This window comes from Ambystoma mexicanum, chromosome 9 (genome assembly GCF_040938575.1).
Source record: "Ambystoma mexicanum isolate Mex_15411 chromosome 9, UKY_AmexF1_1, whole genome shotgun sequence".
Taxonomy (NCBI): Eukaryota; Metazoa; Chordata; class Amphibia; order Caudata; family Ambystomatidae; genus Ambystoma; species Ambystoma mexicanum.
In genome coordinates, this window is record NC_090931.1 from 1,526,172,366 (window position 1) to 1,526,188,532 (window position 16,167).

At 49.0% G+C, this 16,167-nt stretch overlaps 1 protein-coding gene across 1 annotated transcript in view; it reads right to left on the bottom strand.

Annotated features, from left to right (window-relative positions):
* The window catches only part of LOC138489419 (zinc finger protein 551-like), a 44,387-nt gene extending 29,144 nt beyond the window's left edge, over positions 1-15,243 (bottom strand). Inside the window, exon 1 of the mRNA XM_069617138.1 lies at positions 15,026-15,243. Within this exon, the coding sequence (XP_069473239.1) occupies positions 15,026-15,103 (78 nt within the window). The 5' untranslated portion in view covers positions 15,104-15,243. The remainder of the gene's footprint in view (positions 1-15,025) is intronic.
* Positions 15,244-16,167: the final 924 nt, after the last annotated feature.

Consider the following 16,167-nt stretch of genomic DNA (forward strand, 5'->3'; position numbering starts at 1 on the left):
TTTCATGATAGGATGTACAGACTCAAGCAGCACAACTGTTGTTGCCCATCATCTAACAAATATACAGACATTTAACTAGTACCTAATAAAATAAAAATTCAAACAAATTCAAACAGATTAGATATACTTCAGAGATGAATACTTCATTGACATCATAAAATAAATTAAAAAGGAAAGGAGGAATGTCCTTGTTTCCTTAACTTTTAGATTTCAAGCTGCTTGAGACTTTAATTACATCTCATTTAACTCTTTTCTAAGCATAAAGATAGTAAAAAGTTGGTTAGTGCAATCTGCACTAGATAAATATTAGAGCATAGTAAAAAGGTCCATCTCATATCTTGATTAACAGTTTCTATGCAAGGCAAAACTTTCAAAAAATGTATTGACCTTCGAGCATTCAATTTGGGACAGTGACAAACTAAGTGTTCCAATGATTCGATTGTGTTATTTTGCATACAGAATCGACATGCTTGCAGAGCTCGCGATCGGAGGTTTCGCCTTGCCTGAACCTGGTAAGTAGGCCATAAATCGAATCGCGCTCTCAAGAAGCCTGCTCTTAGTTTAACAGAAGGGAATTTTAGAAGATAAGATTCGGGGCATTTCATAGCTTTGGGCCAAAAGCGAAACTTACATGGTTGACGATACTTTTGACAATTATCGATGGTGTTTGACCAATCTAGATGGTAAAATGCTGTTTTGGAACCTACAGGATTGGCTATCAATTTGTAAATTGAAATGTTAGCAGATGCTAATGCTTCCAAACACAGATTAATCCACAATTTTACAAAGTTCTTATCGGTTGTTAGCATATAGGCACCTATTACAGATAACATATTCATTTTTTGATTTGCCATAAGACATTTACGAAATAACATACAACATCGCCAAGTATAGATCGCGTGTATGGAGACAAGACCTACTTCATATCGCAACCAAGCACTTGGAACACAATGCGGGAGGTTGAGCACAGCCCTCCAAAACTTTCCCTCAAAGCTCCCCAGGCTCACACGGTTGAAATTCATTAGGGTTTCAGCACCATACAGAATAGAAGGGATTGCTTTCATTGACCAGTAAGTTATTACTGGTTGAATTGTAAATTTACCGAATTTGTGCAGGATGATTTTAGATTGCGAAATTGCTGAAACCAATTTTGCCTCCATGCGAATAATATGTTGGTGCGGTTTGGCCGAGCCACTAAATTCACAACCCAGATATGTATATGACTGCACGATTTCTAAAGGAGTACAGTTAAATGACCACCCGGGATTGAATTTATGTAGTCGATTTGCCTTGTAAACTACAATCTGGGTTTTTTTAGTGTTGATTATCAGTTGATGCTCAATTAGATACACATTTAAGGCATCAATGAGGTTCTGTAAGCCCCGAGGCGTTTTTGAGATGAGGACTATATCATCCGCATAGTTTAAGTTAGTAACTTTTTGTCCTTTAAGGACAGGAGCATCGGAGGCGATCTGTTGAAAAATTGAAGTTAGGTCATGGATGAAATAGTTAAAAATTGCTGCAGCTAATAAGCAGCCTTGCTTTAGGCCCCGGGCTGTCTTAATTGGGGCAGACAACAAGCCATCTAAAGTGAGCCTTACACGAATCGAAGTGGCTGCATGAAATGCGTGGATAATGTCATGAAGATCTGGGGGGCAATTGTCTCTTGTTAGTTTCTTCATAAGCAGGGCACGTGAGACGGAGTCAAAGGCAGCATGTAGATCAATAAATGCAAAGTAAATGGATTGTTTGTGGAACTGACTATGGGCTTTTATTACATTTAGAGTTAACAAATTTATACAGGTACCCATACCTGCTACAAATCCCGTTTGTTGCCGATCTCGCTTGGCAGCGAGGTCTGTCCAGAGATTAAATTCATTTAGAACCAATTTAGCAAAAAGTTTGCCCGGGACGTCCAGAAGGGCAATAGGGCGGTAATTACAAGGGTCAGCTCGATCACCCTTCTTATAAATCGGGACTATGACCGAGCATAGCCACGAAGTTGGCAAAATACGATGTTTCATGATTTCGTAAAAAATAGCATGAAGGTTTTTTGCCCAGAGCCTCGGGTTTTCTTTCAAGATGGCATTGTGTAGGCCGTCAGGTCCAGCGGCACGAGAAGAGTTCAGCTTTATGATCAGCTCTTCCAGTAGTGCCGGGGAGCAGGTTAGATTCCACTGAGCTTTAGGTTGAGGCTTATATGCATTATGATCAAAAAGCGGATCACAGTATAAAACTGAGAAGTGTGCGATCCAAGCAGCTTCGGTAACCACACCAGTTTGGGAATATGCCTGTGATGGGTTAGAATTCGAATTAAGAAGGCGCCATGTTTCGGCCGAGTTCTTGGACTCGATTGAGCGCAGCATGGCTTCGCTATCTTGTTGAAACATCCATGCTCGACGTCCGCAAATCCAATTCGAATATTTACACTCAGCAGATCTTAATGCACTATGAGTGTCAGTATAGTTTAACTTCAAAATGAGTCTCCTTTCTTTGCGATATTCGGCCCTGCGTGCTTTAATTACCGGATCATAAAGGTGTTTATGTTTTTTTATCGTTGGATTTGGTACAATTGTATTCCGATATGGTTCTAGAAGATCGGTATACTCAATTAAATCCTTTGAGTTATCAATTGCAAATAGTGCATTTGAGAACTGTGTAAGGGTTTTCTCAGACCATTTTAGGCGTTTTTTTGCGTTGTTAACCGTTAGATGTTGGGTCGTCCATTGTTTAATGGGGGGGGTGCCTGCCCAATTAAGATGTAAAGAAAAAAACTGATGATCACTTGCAGCTTGTGCAATTATTTCAAATGAAATAACACTACTGAACATAGACTGGTCAATGTACATGTAATCAATGATACTTTGACTCTGACCCCGTTGCCATGTAGATAAGGCCCTTGTCTGGTTTTGGTTACCAGGGGATAAGCAGTCCATATTTAAATCGCCCATAATCAGAGTGTCGATGCTACCAGGAGTTGCTGAAATTTCATCTAGCAAGACCATTAACCCCGCAAAGAAGGCTATGTCAGATAAACCTGCCGGATTACGATAGATGTTAATAAGGGCTATGGTGTGGTCACAATGGGTGATCTTTACTAATTGCAAAAAAATATTAACATTTGACCACGCCTCAATTTTAAGGCCAAGTTTTTTATTGACTGCAACCATTAAGCCCGATGAAGGGCGACCACGTAGTCCCATCTTTGCTGGTAACAAAATAACATCAAAGTTGTCCCATGTAGGGGGGACCAGATACCAGGTCTCCTGCAGTGCAATTATAGCATAGTCTGACAAGGATTGTACAGAAATGTGTAAATGAGTGTGGCCTCGGGTATTCCAAGAGGCTATTTTGATGACATGAGATTGGGGTACAGTTGGTGGTTAATAAGTAGGAGATTGAAGGTCATCACCAGGACTGTGATGTATTTGTGGTAAGTGGTGTGAAGGATCCTCAACACATTTTTTTTAAACGGGCTGGGTCTTGCGCCAATAAGAATCCCATGTTAAAAAGGGTCCTCTTGGCTAGCCAAATCGTGTTCAAAACAATGCCTGAAGGAATCCAAAGCCTTACAATAGCTGTGGTTTCGTCATTCAAATATTCCACTTGAGCGATGTCCTGGGATGTCAAGTCTTCTAATTCTCGGACATCACTAAAGATATTAAGTACACTTTGTCTGTTTAGATTGTAGATTGGATAATCACCTTCACGGCACTGCAAAATCAGGGTATGACAAGTAGAGGCCTTAGAGATCGAGTGCCTTGAAAGGATATTTTTATTGGGCTTCAAGCCATTAGCAAAGCGTGTATGTGTATGGCGTTCCGGGATGTATTTTGAAGTCAAGGGAGTCAGGCACGAAGGGCGTATAGGGACGTGCGTTGCATCGTGGGTCGCAAAATTTGTTGATTTTGCTTGTTGAGCCACCGGAGAAGACCAAGATACTGATTTTGATGAAATATCAGTGGTTGACTTCGTTAATTGTTGGGGTAGCCCATGGTTACGCTCATCCATATAAGCATCCAACGCCTTTCGAATTGATTATTCACATTTTTCACATGAACAATGGAAGGAATCCTCTCGTTCCACGCTTGGGGGAGGGTGCGGCCAACACTGAGGCCGTCATTTTGTCCCTCATCACGCAAATTTTCACAGCGCTGTGGAGGGACCCGTGAATGCCATCCAGGCAGAATCTTTGGACACCGGAGTAGCTGACTGCTGCTCCTTCATGGACATACCTGGAAGTTACATATTTTTGCAATTCTGAGGTATAAATCACTGAGGCACTGGGGGGAGACTGGCTATTCTGAGACATCTACCCTGGGCCTCCCTGGCTCAATTTTTGGACACTCCTCATTGGACTGGCAAGCTTGGTGACTTGTCACTGGACAAATAACCTCACTGAAATTTCTGGTGGGCACTGATGGGGATTTGTGAAGATCAATGAGGCCTGCAAGGCTGTGGTCCTGGTGTGGAAGCTGGAAGATCAAGGTGGCTTTGAGGAGAAGAAGCAAACCGGGTGAGTTGCGGCCCCTGTGCCATCCAGAAGGGGTGCTTTGCTCTTGACCCATGAGTGGTGCAGCGAACCAGGACGGGGAGCCTGGCAGCTGCACAACAGCAAGGAGTGCCCCCCACCTCCAGCAATGGTCCAGATGAGGGCCCGGCAGCCATACCAGAGTTTGATGTGTCTGCCCCCCCATCCAGCCTGGGGCCTAGATGGCGGCGATGGGTTGATCGCCTTGACATGTACTTTCGGGCAATGATGGAAACCAGTGATGACAGCAAACTGGCCACGTTGTTGTTGTGCGCTGCAGGGCCGGCCGCGCATGAGATTTTTGACTCCCTCCAGTCTGCAGATGGAACCTATGCCGCATCGAAGACCGCTCTGCACAATTACTTCCTTCCCCTGGCCAATTTGGACTATGAGAGGTTCGTCATGCTATCCACTCGACAGAAAGAAGATGAAACACTGGACACTTTCTATGGCCGTCTGAGGAGGCTGTCAGTGGCATGCGCATGGGACAACCCCAACGATAAGCTCATCCAAGGGTGTTCCTCAGGAAAAATAAGGAGACAGGTGCTGAGAGAACCAGGGATCCCCCTTCCTCGCATCTTGGAGCTGGGCCGTTGCCAGGAGATATCCGAGGTACATGCATCAAGGATGGAGGCGGGCTCACGCACCACCATATCGGAGGTCGTCTACGCTGTGGCGTGTGGCAGCAGGAGTGCCAGGAGGCTGGCTGGCAAGTTCTGCGACAGGGTTGGAAAGCCGGGAGAGGCATGTCAAAAGTGTGGGTACGATCTGCCCCACCTATGCCCAGCAGCAGGGAGAACGTGCGGGAGGTGCAGCCTGGCAGACCACTTCGGGTGTGCAGAGCTTCCCGGCTGGTAATGGTGCCCAGGGGCACAGTGAAGTCTGGGTTCTTTAGACAGTCTCGCCCTCACAATGTCACCCAGGTAGACCAAGGGGAGGAAGGCACCCAACCAGATGGGGAGGTGGAGGAAAACATCTTCTTGTCCAGTATTGACGCCCTCCAGTCCAAGGGCCGAAGACAGCCGAAGTGCATCGTGGCAGTCAATGACTCTCCTGTGTCGGTGCTGGTGGATACGGGGGCATCAGTCAATGTCATGGCCTGTGAACATTATGACGCCATGCCCTGCCTCCCAAATTATCACCCCCGAAGGCTCGCATTTTCACATTTGGGGGCTCACATCCTATTCTCATGGACGGTGCATTTGTAGCTCATGTGGGGCATGGAAGCTCAAAGATCAAAGCACGTTTTATGTGACGCTCATCAGCACCAACACCATACTAAGCTGCGCGGCGGCTGAAGCCCTCGGACTAGTGAGTTTTGCATACTCCGTGTATGTGGAGGACATACAAACTGCAAGACTATTCCAAGGAATTGGACACATGGCTGGTGACCCGGTGAGGCTGCACATCGATGAGTCTGTGCACCCCATTGCCCTCAAGCACCGCAGGGTGCCCTTCCACCTGAGGGAATTGGTGGACAAGTAGTTGGACAATTTGAAAAACCTCGACATCATCGAGAAGGTGGAAGGTCCGGCAAACTGGGTGTCCCCAATTGTGGTCCCCAGGACACCCAAGCAACCAGATTCGGTAAGAATCTGTGTAGACATGGGGCTCCCCAACAAGGCAATCAGGAGGGAGTGCCATCTCATACCAACTATTGATGACATCATTGCAGAGCTGCAAGGGGCTCGCATCTTTTCGAAGCTTTATCTCAGGGCTGGATATCACCAAGTCCTCTTGCACCCAGAATTGAGATTTATTACAACATTAACGACTCACTGGGGGTCTGTACCAGTACAAGCGACTCAGCTTCTGAGTGTCCTCCGCGGCTGAGGTCTTTCAGAACATCATCAGGGGTGCACTGGCAGACCCAGAGGACGTGCTGAACATCAGCGACAACATCCTTGTGTTCGCCAGATCAGAGGTCGACCACCTGCAGAGACTTGCCAAGACATTGGAGAGACTTCAATCATTAGGCATGATGCTCCACCATGAAAAATGTGAGTTCCTAAGGACGAACATCGAGTTCTTCGGATTCAACGAGGGAGGAGTGCCGCCAGACCCCAGGAAAGTAAAAGACATTAAGGACCCAAGACCTCCCGAGAATGTGTCTGAAATTCGAAGCTTCCTGGGCATGGTCACATATTGTGGCTGCTTCATCAAAAATCTGGCGTCCAGGTCTGAGCCCTTACGGGCCCTCACTAAGAAAGAGACAGTGTGCAGTAGGGACCGTTGGAGCAGGCAGCATTCGAGGACATTAAAAGTGCCCTCACTGAGGAAGACACCATGGCCTTTTTTGACCCTGCCAGCCAGGCTCTGTCCGAGACAGAGCAGCATTACTCTCAGATAGAGTGAGAGGTGCTGGCCATTCTCTGGGGGTGCATGCACTTCCGGCTGTACATCTTGGGGAGGCCGGTGACCGTAGTGACAGACCCCAAGCCCCTGCTGCCTGTCTTAGCCGGATCCTCCTCAAAACCACTGGCGAGGATCGAGAGGTGGATGCTGGCTCTTCTCGAAAATATGGTGTCTCACTGGTTTATCGGCCTGGAGCCAACAACGCCGCCGACTACCTCTCTCGCCATCCGGGTGGTCACCAAGACGGCGCGGCTGATGCCTGCGCGGAGGAGGCCAACGATCAAATACAGTTGGTGGTTGAGGCGGCCACCCCAAATGCCCTGACTCTCCAAGAACTGGAGGTGGCAGCTGAACATGACAAGTGTTTCTGCATCCTCAGAGCAGCATTACAACAAGGGTCGTGGAAGAGTGTACTGGAGTCGTTTACAGGGCGCACGCAGGAGGCGAAGGTGGTGCTCGAGCAGCTGTGGCGGGTACAGGAAGAACTGTCATTCTCAGAAAAAGAGGCGATCGGATTGTGGTCCCGCAGGCCAAAGTCCAGGAGGTGATTGGCCTAGCCCATCAAGGTCATCAGGGCGCTGCAAAGACCAAAGCCCGACTACGCCAAAAGTGTGGTTCCCCGAACTAGAGAGACGTGTGGACGAATACGTAGCCTCATGTGTGGTGCCAGGCAGCCTCGCAGCCCAGAGGGAGCCCGACATTGAAGTCATGCCCCGCGGCACGCATCCCTGGGAGGTTGTCCACGCGGTTGTGACTTTGGGTCCACATCGCAAGGAACTCACTTCCTGGTGGTGGTGGCTGAGTATTCGAGGTACCTGGAGGTGGTGTTCATCCAGTCGGTGGCCTTCGAACGCGTGGTGGTGGAGGTGTTCGCTGCTCATGGCCTACCCACAACACTCTGCTATGACAGTGGGGCTCCCTTCTAGGGTGAGCGGTTCGCTGCCTGATGGACAACTATGGGGTGCAACATAGGAGGATCACCCCGCTCTGGCCATGGGCCAATGGAGAGACCGAGAGGTTGATGCGCATGTTGAACAAAGTCTTCCGTATTGCGCAAGGTCAAGGACAGTGCTTGGAGAGGGATCTCTATCAGTTCTTGTGGGTCTACCGGACAACCCTGCAAACCACGAGGGGGGTGGCCCCGGCGGAAGCCCTGCTCAAGCGGTGCCCAAGAGGGCTGTTGCCGGATGTTGGTGAAAAAGAGACAAAGTCATCAATGACCAACAGGTGGAGCAGGAACGGCGACTCCGGATTGAGCAGGAGAATGCGAGGAGAGGCCTCCGGCTTCAACAACTTGTGCCCAGGGACGAGGTGCCAATAAGAAACAGGCAACCCTGCGGGAAGCTTTCGTTAACATATGAACCGGAGCCGCTGGACGTGATAGCAGTCAAGAGGTCCATGGTGACTGCCTCGGTCACAAGGAACGGCAGTTGCTTCAAGAAGCTGGGGGAGCCCAGGACTGAGCCCCCCCTGGATCCAGATGCTGTGGACATACCCGATGAGGGTGGGGGCTCGGAACCCCTCCCTCGGTCTCCTGGGAGCACGCCGGCCGACAGTGGAACTTGCATCCCTGAGGAGAGCAGGAGGTACCCACTGAGGACAGGGCGAGGGAAACCTGCTTGTTTCAGTGACTACGTTTTGTAGCCATGATGGGCTCAACCCCAGACGGGTCTGCTAGGCGTGGGGTGGCCAGTGGGTGGCTGTGAATAAAGGGGCTCATTGGGTACGTGTGGTTTGGGTTAGAGTATTAGTGTGCTGCGAGGGTTAACTGTAGTTATACCAAGTTGTATTTTGTTATTTGTTGTCCTTATGAAAAAGGAGGAGTGTGGTGCTGCCCCTTTAAGGGATCAGCACGCGGTGGAGTGGCGTTGCACTCAGCCGCGTGCACTATAAATAAAAGGGGCATTCCTGGCCGCGGCAGTGCGACCGGGGAGCCCGAGCCTGACGCATGTCGCCAATGTGAGTCTCTGATGCGGGGGGAGGCCAGGGACTCATGGACCATCGCTGGGGATTCCCCCACAACACTGAGCAAGGGCCCAGTAGGTTGGCCAAACACTACTACAATCCCTGACCACCACCTTCCACCTGAAATACTGCAAACTTTGATCACCACCCAATCTGAATGCTCGGTAACGGCTGCTCATTTAGTTTTTGGTCACTTTGACCCTGTTCTTTTTTTGATTTCTACTGGCCTACTGTGCTGGATTGTGGCTTGCTACCTGCCTGTATTTAATTATTTACCCACTACAAGCCTTTTATTGGTTTGGTTGCTGCCCCCTATTATTTAAATGTTTGAGCTGCTACCATCCTGCTGAACTTAATTACCTGGTCGGAAGTCACCAGTGATAAATTTGTTGGTCACCGCCAGTCTATTATGTAATTTGCGGTCGATAAGCCCTGTCATTGTACAAGGGGCATTAAATCGGGAAACAATACATTGTTTCTTCAAATTTGGATCAATAAAGACATTTATTCGCAGCCTCCCATTCCCACTTTAATGAATGGGCAACCAATTGAAGGATATTTTGCCAAACTTTACATACAGAGCTCTTCCTTAATAAATTGAAATATTACTTCTGGTCCCTTTGTTCCTTATATACAGCTACCTTTCTGTAGAAGGGTGACTCATACTGCAGGCAACCAACCCTACCTTTCAAAGACCAAATTGGCAAAAGCTTCTTTTAAAGCGTGAAAGCTGTTGTTGGCCATGCAGACATCCCAGTTTACAGCACTGGATACATCCATCGCCACCATCATGGTATTCTCATGTTTATTGCATGTGCATGCAGTGCCACCGGGAAAATCAATGATGTCCCTGTGTGAAGTTAGAGGCACTCTCCATCCTTTGGTCTGTCTGCTACCTGATGTACCTTACAGAGGGTGGATGAAGCAGGATTCCCTGCGCTCATCACCCCCTCCGAGATGCAGTAAGACTTTGCGGACACCAACACCTCAAGACAGCGATGGAATCAGCAGCCACTGTCCTGGACCAGAATAGATCACTGAGCTCAGTCCTAAGCCACAAGTGCTTAATAGAGCCTGTATACCCACATTTTGAAGAGCATAGATTTCAGACCACCCGGTCCAGTGAGGCCATGTCCCCACTCAGCCGGAGAAGCCAGAAAAAAGCGGACCACCATGGAGCCACAAAGACACAAAAGAAATTCAATATGGCGCTGATGTCAGTGGGAATACTTAAAGTCGCAGAACTGACAACCGAAAATAAGAAGACTAATTCACATCTTACACAATATGAAGGGGATAACAATAACTGCATAAGGGGATAACAATAACTGCATAAGGGAGGGAGACAATGGAAGAGGGACAAAATCAGGGAACCCAAGAAATCACCCAATATCAAAACTAATCCCAAACAAGCTTGCAACCCCCCAGTTCCCTCACTCTGGGGGGAAAAGGCAGTTAAGGGTGCAGACGGAAAGGAAGCAGAGATGCTACTCACTGCTCCATAGGTAAACAGGCAGACCTGTAATCTGGCAGCCCATCTGCTGACAGCCAAACAGCAGAAGCTCTGCTAGATATACAGCATAAAATAAGATGAGAGGAACAGAAATGGGCTGGAGGTAGAGCCCTCAGCTGGGTTGCAGTACTGGAAGTTGGTCTGGAAGAAGTAGAAAGGTCTGAAGAGGAGAAAAACATTGGAGTGATCAGGCGAAATGGAAAGTGTGTGGAAAGAAATGGGAAGGAGACAGTCCCTACATAGACCTTTAAGAAGAGAGACCATGGAAAGGTCTGGAAAAGAGTAACACTGGTGACACATGGCAAAAGAGAAAATCCACGGAAAGGTCCAGAAAAGTAACAGAGCAACGAGAGACCCAGATGAAGGGAAAGGCGATTGAAAGGTCTAGGGAAAAGAAAGACCTTGGAGTTGGTCACAACCGGCCCCAAAGCTGCACTAGTTACGGGCATTCCATTATAATTCGACTTCACATTTATACCATACTCCTCACTGCTCTCTCTCTCTCTCCAACGTTTGATTTAGAATTACATATACTCTTATATATGGTTCTCTGAGTTGCCCATCCCTATCCACCCTCTGACCCCATTGAAATACTTCTACACACTTACAAAAGGCACTTAGTCCAATTCAACTCCCATAACCTACTCATTGCCCCTCAACGCATACTAGCAGCAACCCTCCTTCCTACCTCTTCTTAAACCTTGCCCCTTATTACTAGAACCCTCGGCCTACAAAATACCCAATTATTCTACAACAACACCTCTTTCCAAACTGACTACTATGACTCCTTCCACCTCATCTTCCTGTCATGTCAGTCACTGAGTTATGGATCACTACTCCTCGTCGTGAGAGGGTTGGAGACAAGAAAGACTGTGGAGGCGTCTGGAGAAGATGAAGACCATGGAGCTGTTCTGGGAAATGACAGACCTTGGGAAGCCAGGAGAAGATAAAGACCATGGAGACGTCTAGAGAAGAAGAGGAGAGACCTTGGAGAAGCTGAAGAACATGGAGCTGTTCCGAGAAATGACACCTTGGGGTGGTCTGGAGAAGAGAATGATATATGGGGTGATTAGAGACCATGGAAAAGCCTGGAGAAGATAAAGACCATGTTGATGTTGTATGGGAGGATAGGTCTGTAGGACCCCCTCCCCCACATTCCCCACCTCGTAAGGTTCGTGACTCATCAGCGGCCCCCCATGCACCCAGGCCCGGGTGATCGACACACAGGGCCACACGACACGCCCCGTAACATATCATAGACACCAAGACTCCATTTTAGATGTACCGACCAGAGCCCAAGCGGAATAGCCTGCATGCGAAAACTGTAGCTGTGCCCCCACTCACTGCGCATAGGGAGCTATGCACTTCCCCCCCGCGCCTCCACCCCATGGCAGATCCGCTGAAGGCCCGTTCTCATGAGCAACCAGACACTAACAAGTATCAGAACAAACACTGTATCGTTTATCTTCCGCAGTACATCACTGCCCTAGAAGTGACCCGACTTGCAGCCTGAGTCTGGAAAATAACAAGATTCATCCCAATCCTTGACCCTGCATCTAACCCCCAACATTTAAAATATATGGTGTCAAAAACCTTCCCTCCTTGAAACCCACTGTTCTGAGAAATGATGACAGGCCGTGGGAAGGTCTGGAGAAGATGGGGACCCTGCAGAAGATAAAGAGCATGTCTGTTCTGAGAAATGACAGACCTTGGAGAGGTCAGCATTGTGAGCACTTCCTGGAGGAGATTTCCCAGAAGAAGCCTACTAATTGTGTTCCCATTCTTGACACTATTTCAAGCAGATGTTCTTTATTGATTTACCCCTTCACTTAGGCCTTTATCCTACCCTAACGTTGAAGTAACTGACAACTCAAAGAAATACCCTTGATCACACAAGTGTAAACTCGATTCACATTTCTCGACATTCTCAGTCACACAATGTTGCCCTGTGACAAATTCGTTCTTAAGAGCTATGCAATCGTAGCCAGAAAAATATTTGCTTGCGCCGGGCTACTTATGAAATTGGTCAAAAGGCAAAGCAGGTGAAGGGGTACTCTGGGGAGTGGTAAACGCCTCTTAAGGTTTTATGTGAGCCCTGTATACCTGTCTGACTGCCACCCGTCACTGACTAGCACTTTAGTGCCTAAAGCTTAACTCCTCTAAGGCATCTCCCCACGCAAAACCCTCACTCATCCAGCACTCACCAACATCATTCCCCCATCCTCTCCCATGTCTCGCAACCCAGGGTTATTTTTTGTGTCTAAACAGTTTCATCCATTCAAGATCTCTATTGTGTACACTGCTTTTCACCAAAGTAAATTGCATTGCAGTAATTTACTTTTCCAAAGTTACCCTGTAGTGGTTAAAAAAAAAAAAAAGGTAGTTCTACCTTTATGGGTATAGGGTACAGGGTGTGTGAAGAGATTATTATATCCTAATAATTTTTTTACAACACAATTAATTAAAGAGGTTTTTAAGCACGTGGTCACGGGGTTCGAACATGTGTTGCTCTTAGTCGTCTTGCTTCCAAGACAAGCGTGTTGCCCCTGAGCTATCCTCCTGGTGTCATAACACTGCGCTATTCGATAAGGCAGAGGTGGAGATGGATACACTCAACAGTACCAGCACGTTCAGGAAACTAGCGCCTGTAGCGCTCTAGTCTTCCCTCACATTGGTGGAAGCCCCAGCACTCGCTGCGTTGCAACCAAGCTGTTTTCCACGGGTACCGACACTGGTGCAAGTTGCTTCCCACTTCTGCTACGACTCTTTATTCTGCCATTGCTCCCCCTCCAGTTTTCATTCTCCCCCCCCCCCATTTACGAGGCCAGCTTCACTGCTCCTTTTATATCTTCCAGCTCTTTTGTTCTGCTTTCGCTTCAGCTTCCAAACGCTATTGCTGCCTCACACCACAGAATTATCTGCATTACAACTTCATTGGATTCATTGAAAACACAGGATACGAAATACCAGCACAGTCCGGATTCCACCTCTCTGCTTGGGGTTTTTCCGGCAGCCGCCTTTTCCCCCAGTAGGCTGGCACGGTGGCGCCCATTTTTCGTCAAAGAAGAGCTCACTTGCCAGGAAGAAGAGCAAGAAAAAGGACTGTGACTCTGCTTCTACAGATACTGAAGACCTTGATAAAGAACCAGGTGAGATCAGGAGTAAAGCACGCCAGAACACCTGGCCACAGATAGGGCGGGCAGGCAGGCTTGGCTAGGGAAGCATGGGGGGACCTCCCCCTCCCAATAAAGGACAGAAAACATTCCACAATGTATTCTCTCAAAGTATTTCACCAGCAAAACCACATAGAACCCCTCTACTGACGTGACTGCCAAGATCAGCCCACAGTACAGATGCAAAGTTAGTCCACACCTAATCTACCACTCCACTAAAACAGATCCCGTGGAAACCCCCACTGGGAGAGGGGTGGAGCTGCTGGTGTTCCCATCCAGTCAGAGGTAGGAGGAGATCCAGCCATGCATGGGCAGAGCCTCAGAGGTCCCCGTTAGAGAGTGTGTGCAGCATGGGGAGGGTGTGGAGTGGGTGGGGGAGGGATTGACAGCATGGAGCGGGTGTGGAGTGGGGGCATGTAGGAGGGTGGGTTGAGATTGGGAGGGGGGGTGGAAAGCATGAGGAGGGTGTGGAGTGGGGGCATGTTGGAGGGTGGGGTGAGAGTGGGAGGGATGGACAGCATGGGAAGGGTGTGAAGTAGGGGCATGTAGGAGGGTGGGGTTAGAGTGGGAGGGATGGACAGCATGGGAAGGGTGTGGAGTAGGGGCATGTAGGAGGGTGAGTGGGATGGACAGCATGGGCAGGGTGTGGAGTGGGGGCATGTAGGAGGGTGGGGTGAGAGTGGGTATGGGAGGGTGGAGGGATTGACAGCATGTGGAGGGTGTGGAGTGGGGGCATGTGTGCGGGTGGAGGGATGGAAAGCATGGGCAAGGTGTAGAGTGGGGGCATGTAGGAGGGTGAGAGTGGGATGGGCAGGGTGTGGAGTGGGGCATGTAGGAGGGTGGGGTGAGAGTGGGTATGGGAGGGTGGAGGGATTGACAGCATGTGGAGGGTGTGGAGTGGGGGCATGTAGGCGGGTGGGGTGAGAGTGGGAGCGATGGAATGCATGGGCAGGGTGTGGAGTGGGGGCATGTAGGAGGGTGGGGTGAGAGTGGGAGCGATGGAATGCATGGGCAGGGTGTGGAGTGGGGGCATGTAGGAGGGTGGGAGGGATTGACAGCATGGGAAGGGGGTGGAGTTGGGGGCCCTGGGGCATGTCGGCAGTGCACGTGGGGTGATCAACAGGATTAAAGGGCGCAGAGAGATGAAGGGGTCAGGGATGGGAATAGAGGAGAGTCTGACGTGGAGAGAAGTAGTTGTGGGGAATTGGGGATGAGAGTGGGAGCAATTTCCTGCTCACTATTCACTAAAAATATAAAGCGCCTTGTTAAGGCATTGCTCCGCTATGGTTACTTAGCTACAGTATTTCTGTTATAAAAGCGCAGCATTGTTGCCAACTTGCCCCATTTACCTCTAGCAGCCCTTACAGGCCATATTTGATGGGACACGTAAAATTTAAATTCCCAGAATCCAATGCGTTCTTGGCTAGAAGGTCAGGCAAGGCTGCAGGGGGGGGCATGGCACGGGATCCCTCACCAGGGGCCACTCACCTCATCTGGGGCCTGTCCGGGCATTTCCTCCCAGGGCTCGCGGGTAGACGTCACTCCAGGGATATTAAGGGGGTTCATGCTCCTGATCTTTGACGTATTTCTCTCCAGTGATCATTGGTGGATCTTTCCACAGCGATCGTGGGGTAGATTTCTCCGCAGGGATGTTGCAGGTGACTCCTCTCTCCACCGACGATTCAGAACAATGGTGAGGGCGGAAGTGCCCGGAACCGGAAGCACACCCTTCCGCTCCCCGCGTGATCACGGATCCCGGCGCTGCACTGAGGCTGCGCAGAACAGGAGACACTGTTCAGCAGCGCATGCGCACTAAAAAGAGCTACACGTTCCACAATAAACATCAATAGACACAGTTATCAAGAAACATTCGAAATCAAAGGGCGCGGGACCCAATGGACTCAGCAACATTGCTTTTAGAAAGCCACAGAAGTGTGTTCCACCACATCACATATCAACTTTACGAATTTCATGGAGAAAAACAATCCCAGATAGTTGGACATTGGCACACATTATACCTATATATTAAAAAAAAAGCAGACAAAAGAATGTCCATTTATAAGGCCACTGCATGATTAGATGCAGACAGTAACATCTTTGCATCATTGGGACACTACAACATTAATCCTGAAAATTGGAAAATTGTGCCTCTGTAATAACCGACTTTCCAAATGCCAGACTGGCTTTAGGAAGGGGGTGTGGACTGTTGGGTGTGGGCCTGTGCCTCGGGCCGCCTCACACGCATACACACTCGCATACAGAGATACACAGAGACGCATCTGGTGCACATGAAGTCCTGGCGGCAACTGCCGTTCGGGACGCGTTTATTCAACACGCGCATGCGTGGGCCCGAACGAGGCACGTAACATCCCTCCTTTTCTTTAAACAGAAACAATTAATAACAAATTAACTCAAACAGGACTCAACGTGAGTCATTCATCAGGGTGTGGTATCGGCTCAGTCTCCTGAGACCATGATGTAGTCCTTGAACCGCACTGCGGGTTGACGCCCCTGTCTCGCCGGGTACCGTCTGCTGCTCCCTTGGGTCTGCAGCAGTACGACGTCGTTTGGCGGGATGTCCGCCGGCATGTCCGCTTCTGGGATGTCTGCACTCGCCTCTGGTCTTGAAG